This window comes from Suncus etruscus, chromosome 2, assembly GCF_024139225.1.
Source record: "Suncus etruscus isolate mSunEtr1 chromosome 2, mSunEtr1.pri.cur, whole genome shotgun sequence".
Taxonomy (NCBI): domain Eukaryota; kingdom Metazoa; phylum Chordata; class Mammalia; order Eulipotyphla; family Soricidae; genus Suncus; species Suncus etruscus.
Window position 1 is genome coordinate 10,913,384 of NC_064849.1, and position 5,710 is coordinate 10,919,093.

The following is a 5,710-nucleotide window of genomic DNA, read 5'->3' on the forward strand; positions in this document are numbered from 1 at the left end:
TCACCTCCAGCAGGCTGGGGGACCATATGGGATGCAGGGACTCAAACTAGGTTCCTCCCGGTAGGCCTCATGCAAGGCAAATGCCCTACCACTGTGTTATCTCTCTGGCTCTGGCCTCCTGAATTATTTTATTTCTGAAAAGCACATGGTGCCCGAGGATGACACATCTCATCACTGAAATGACTGGCACATTCTAGACATAAAGCACACATCTAGGCCAATAGAAAGATTTTTCTCTGGGTGCTGAGCTCAGTTTCTGCCTATTATTCCTGTGCAAACCCTCCTCCCCCAACGACCGCTGTTCTCCAGAGGATCTTGGGAGGGTTGAGCCGGCTGAATCTTAATTAGGGGGGGAGTGACATGACTTGGACTTTCTTGAAGTCCAACCATAAACAAGTATTTCTAAAACTAGGGTTTCATTTTGTGTGTGTGTGTGTGTGTGTGTGGTTTTTGGGTCACACCCGGCAGTGCTCAGGGGTTATTCCTGGCTCCAGGCTCAGAAATTGCTCCTGGCAGGCACGGGGACCATATGGGACTCCGGGATTCGAACCGATGACCTCCTGCATGAAAGGCAAACCCCTTACCTCCATGCTACCTCTCTGGCCCCTCATTTTTTTATTTGTTTTTATTTTTGTTTTGGGCCGTCCCCGGCAGTGCTCAGGGCTGACTCTTGGCTCTGCTCAGCAATGCTGAAAATGGAGCCCAGGTGAGCTGTGTGCAAGGCAAGTGCCCCTCCCCGGCCCCCCAAACCAAACTTCAGATGCTTCTGGGCAGTCAGGGTCCCAGAGCTGTTCAGCACCATGGGAGGTCAGATTCAAATCTGGTTTCCCCTCATTTTTCTAAACAAGCCCCAGGACTCCCACACCGTCTCCCCCCCCCCCCCAAAATGAAGTTTGCAAGAATCACACTCGCCTAGGTCAGGCAGGTAGATCAAACTTGACTTTTTCTATTAGTAGGGTTGGGGATAAAAATGTCTGAGCCTGGCCAGAAGATAGCACAGCGGCAGGACATTTGCCTTGCACACAGCCGACCCAAGAGGTCCTGGGTTCAATCCTTGGCATCCCATATGGTCCCCTGAGCCTGCCAGGAGTGATTTCTGAGCAGAGCCAGGAGTAACCCCTGAGTGCTGCTGGGTATGGCCCTCCCCCACCAAAAATAAAGTCTGAGCCTGCTAGAACAGGCAAATACAAAATACAGCCAGATAACTCTGCTGAAAGGAATGGGCCCCTTCCAGCGTACAAAGTGGCCATGGAGCTGGCCTGCAGGAGACAGGGATGGCCGAAGGTGGACCCCAGCCACCCAGCATGAGCACCGAGTCCTGCATAGCTCAGGAGAAAAAACTGCAAAGAAATGACTGTGCAACGTGCTTCTGGGGGGCTAACGCCGAGCCCAGGGGTGGGGGGACATGGGGGTCCCCGCAGACAGAGCATCCGTCAGCCGAGGTGGATGCAGCTGGGTGCTCTGTAGGCACTGGAGGTGGGGGCATTGGATCGAGAACCTCAGAAAGGCCCAATGAGGCAACAAAAATAGCCAGCCAATAGCCTGAAGGTGTTCTGGGCAGAAGTGTGATGGGAGGACAGGGTGGGGCTGCTGCCACAAGCACAGTTAGAGGAGTGGAGATTTGGGGTGCCAGGGCGTGAAAAAACCCTAGACCCACACACAGAAGTCAAAGTCTTTGCAGCACTGGCGGTGGCAGCTCAGCGACTGGAGGTTTGTGGGAATCCGGGAGCCATGGGGCCCCTCCAGGCGGGAGTCTGAAGAGTTGGGGGTGGGCTCAGCGGGAGGGCGAGCTGAGCTCTACAAACGCTTGTAGGTACCCAGCAGGGCTTGGCAATTAGGGCAGTGATGGTCCACATCTTGGAGTGCGTTCACACAGAAGGGGATCAAGCAGCAGCCGACCACACACCTGAGGGGACAGACACAGCCCCCCGAGAGCACATCAGTTACCCAGGCATGGGGGTGTGGTGGGGACAGAGGCAGAGGGGACATGCAAAAGGATGGCGCTGGGTCAGCAGGGCAGAGAACCCCAGAGCTGTGAGAGGAGAAAGAGGGACAGGAAGATTCAGAGGGGCCCTGGGGTGCTGGAGGACGGAAGGTGAAAGCAGAAAGTGGGGGTCCCACCCTGTAAGTCTAAGAAGAAGCACAAGAGACCCCTGGACTTTGGGCTCCTGATGCCCTTGGCCCCCAATTCATCTCACTGTCTGTGGCCCAGGCCTGTGGTTTGTGGGAGTCACAGCTAGAAACCCTGGAAGGCCCAAGGTGGCCACCGGGGTGAGGCCGGGCTCGATGAATTTTCCCAGAGGGCGACCCCGGGGAAGAGCAAAGGTGTCCCCACTTGGGTCAGCTGTGGTGGAAGGCTCAGGGAGGCGATGGAGGAGTGTCCCCGAATTCGACTCACCCCAGCAGGCAGAGGGCTCCCGCAAGACAGCCAGGTCAGGGTGCCTGAGTTGTAGGTCATTTTTGTCACCACCATCTTATTGCATGACGGGCAGCACATCTGGACGGGGCGATCCAAGAAGGTCACGGGCTGCTGCACGTAGACAGTCTGCACAGGGACTGCAGGGACAGTGGGGGGGGGGGGGGCAGTTAGCAGAGGGAGGGAGGGAGCAGCTGAGCCGCAGGCCGGGATCTGTGGCCAGACCCATAGCAGAGTCAGATTGGGGGTCACACCCGTGTGCTGTTACTCCTGGCTTGGTGGGAATCTCTTCTGACGGGCTCAGAGGGACCCCTGTGAGATGCCAGGGATCAAATCTGGGTCAGCTGCATGCAAGGCTAATGCCCCCCCCCCACGCTGCTGTTCTCTCTTTCTTTTCCCCCCTTTATTTTGTGAGAACAGCAATTTTTTTTTTTTTTTTTGGTCGCACCCAGCAGCACTCAGGGGTTACTCCTGGCTCTATGCTCAGAAATCACTCCTGGCAGGCTCGGGGAACCATGTGGGATGCCGGGAATTGAACCCAGGTCCTTCCCTGGTCAGCAGTATGCAAGGCTTTACTAGTTTCTGCCACAGGCAATCTTTTTCTTTTACTTTTCTTTTTTGTTTTAGGTGGAGTCAGGCCATACCCCACTGTTCTCAAGGTTTAATCCTGGCTCTGTGTTCAGGAGCAAATCCCCCAGTGGTACCCAGGGGACTCTATGTGGTGCTGGGGATGACACTGAGTTGGCCCCATGCAGAGGCCCCCACACTTTCCTGTCTCCTTACTACCTCTCAGGTCTAATCCTCTTTTCAGAAAGTTCAAATGTCTGAAAAGAAACAGAGTTCATTTTTTGTTTGTTTTAGTGTTTTAGGTAGCACTCAGGGCTTATTCCTGGCTCTGCACTAAGGAATCACTCCTGGCAGGCTCAGGGGACCCTGTGCGATGCCAGGGATGGAACATGGGCAGGCTGAATCCAAGGCAAAAGCCCTCCCTGCTGTGCTATGGCTCAGGCCCCAGAAACATAATTTTAAGAGGATGTTTCTCTTTAGCACCAATGTGGAGATGCTATGAAGTGTTTGTGGTGGTGGTGGGGATGTCTCGAGAAGTCACCTCCGTTAGACTGTGACTTCTTCAGGGGCTGCTGCCCAGACCTCGAGATCTGGGGATGGAAGGGACTAAAAAAAGCTACCACAGAGAGAAGCAGCCACAACCAGGGGGGTGAGGGGTGGGGTATCATCATGCGAGTTCGATCTCCAATGCCACAGATACCCTGAGCCCCCTTTTGTCTCTTCCCCCCTAAAATCTCCCCACCTCTGGAATCCCCCCAGGACAAACATCGAAGGATGCTTGGGGGTGGAGAGGCCGGGAGAAGCCGGTACCCCCATATGCCTGAATCCGGATAATGTCTCAGGAGGGGGTTAAGCGGCCCTAGGCCCAGGGTGGTCATTCCAATTGCTCTCCTTGCAGTCCTGGGTTCCCCCCTCACTAGAGTGGAGGGCCCCTTGGGCAGAGGATGCGAGACGGGACTGGGTCACGTACTTGGGGTGGGATTCAGCATGGGCGCAGGCTGGGTGTGTAGTAGCCTGGTGGATTCATGCCCTTCCCATCGGGACCTGACACCAGCCCTGTGGATGGCCCGGGAACGGAACCTGGCTGCGCTGGTAAGTTGCCGGTCGACAACGTCTCCTCGTAGGTTGGGGGCGCAGTTGGCATGGTGGAAGACCCAGTGGGCGCCTGGTAGGGAGCCGACATTTTACCTGGAACAGAAGAGAGATAGACAGAAGGTGAAGAACACTGTGGGTATCAGACACAGACATAAAGAGAGGTGCAAGGGGCCAGGTGCAGAGGGCCTCTTGGGAGGGGAGGTAGAGACTGATGGGGCTGAGGTAGGGGTACCCAAAACCAGGAAGGAGGAACACAGGTCCTGGTGCTCAAATATTCATGTTGAACCCTAAGAAGTGCACGTCTTATGGGCCGTCTTATGGGTCTTCTAGCAATAGGGCATTTGCCTTGCACGCGGCTGACCCAGGACGGACCTGGGTTTGATTCTCGGCATCCCATATAGTCCCCAGAGCCAGCCAGGAGCGATTTCTGAGCGCAGAGCCAGGAGTAACCTCTGAGCGCTGCTGGGTGTGGCCCAAAAACAAAACAAAACAAAAAATGAACAAAAAATAAAATGCACGTCTGGAGCCATTAAACACAGCGGGGAGAGCATGTGCCTTGCACATGGCCAACTTGGGTTCAATCCCCTGCATGCCATAGGGTCCTCCAAGCCTGCCAGGAGAAATTTATGAGTGCAAAGCCAGGAGTATCCTTAGAATCCTGCCCAGGTGTGGCCCAAAAGCAAACCAAAAGAAGAAAAGGAATAGCTTTTCTTTGCTCTTTTGGAAATGGGGCCTCAGGGTCTGAAGCTGTGGGCCAGGGGGTAACAGGGGAGGCTACAGGGGAGAACCAGAGCCAGGGGAGAGGGAGCTGCAAGGGGACAGGAAGTGGGGTGCACAGATGAGGGAGTGTTTGTGAAAACAGGGTCTGGATTTAAACCTGAGCAGACCCTGCAGTGGGAAGTGAATGCAGGGCCAGACTGTCACTGCTGACCTCAACCCGACTCTGACCTCCAACCTTCGACCCTTTGCTACCTTGACCCAGCCCTGAAGTCGGCCTGAAGTTCACTCGGGGTAGACCCCACGCACCCCCAACATCTGCTTTGGGCAGAGACTGCAGGGAGGAGACATTCAGTCCGGGATGTGAGGGTTGTGCTGGAAAGCTGTGGGGGCTGACATCCCCAGAAAGGCCTGTTCCCCGGATGGGGTACCACAGGAGTGGTAGGGGGAGCAGTGGTCTGTGTTGGGTTAGCGCTTCCTCCAGACACCCTCTCCACACCACACCCCGAAACCGGTTCAGATGAACCAGTCACCAAGCAGGCAGCAGACTCGGAACAAACTCTCTTCTCCCTCCTTCTCTCTACGTGTTCTCCCCCCCCCCCTTTCTCCCCTTTGGGGCAATGAACCACAAGGAGAAAACATCAACCACACCCCCCCAAGCAGCACGTCTTTCAAAGCTTTGTGGCTGGTCCCCAACTGTCCTTCCGGGAGGCCAGGAAATACCATGATCCCCCCCCTCATCAGCCACCCCCAAGCTGTCAGTTTGGTTCCCTGCAACAGTCCCCCCACAACACACACACACACACATACACACAGATTCAGGCACCTATGACACACATACATGCAGACACACACAACAGACACAGGTACAGTGTCTACACACATCTACAAAGGGGCACAGGTCTGGTGGGGCGT

At 55.3% G+C, this 5,710-nt stretch overlaps 1 protein-coding gene across 1 annotated transcript; it reads right to left on the minus strand.

Moving 5' to 3' along the window:
• Positions 1 to 1,797: 1,797 nt before the first annotated feature.
• Positions 1,798 to 4,166, minus strand: LITAF (lipopolysaccharide induced TNF factor). The gene is given in 5 exon segments (XM_049768559.1): positions 1,798 to 1,906; positions 2,399 to 2,412; positions 2,414 to 2,556; positions 3,954 to 3,987; positions 3,990 to 4,166. Coding segments are annotated over 5 exon segments (477 nt in total).
• Between the last annotated feature and the right edge of the window lie 1,544 nt (positions 4,167 to 5,710).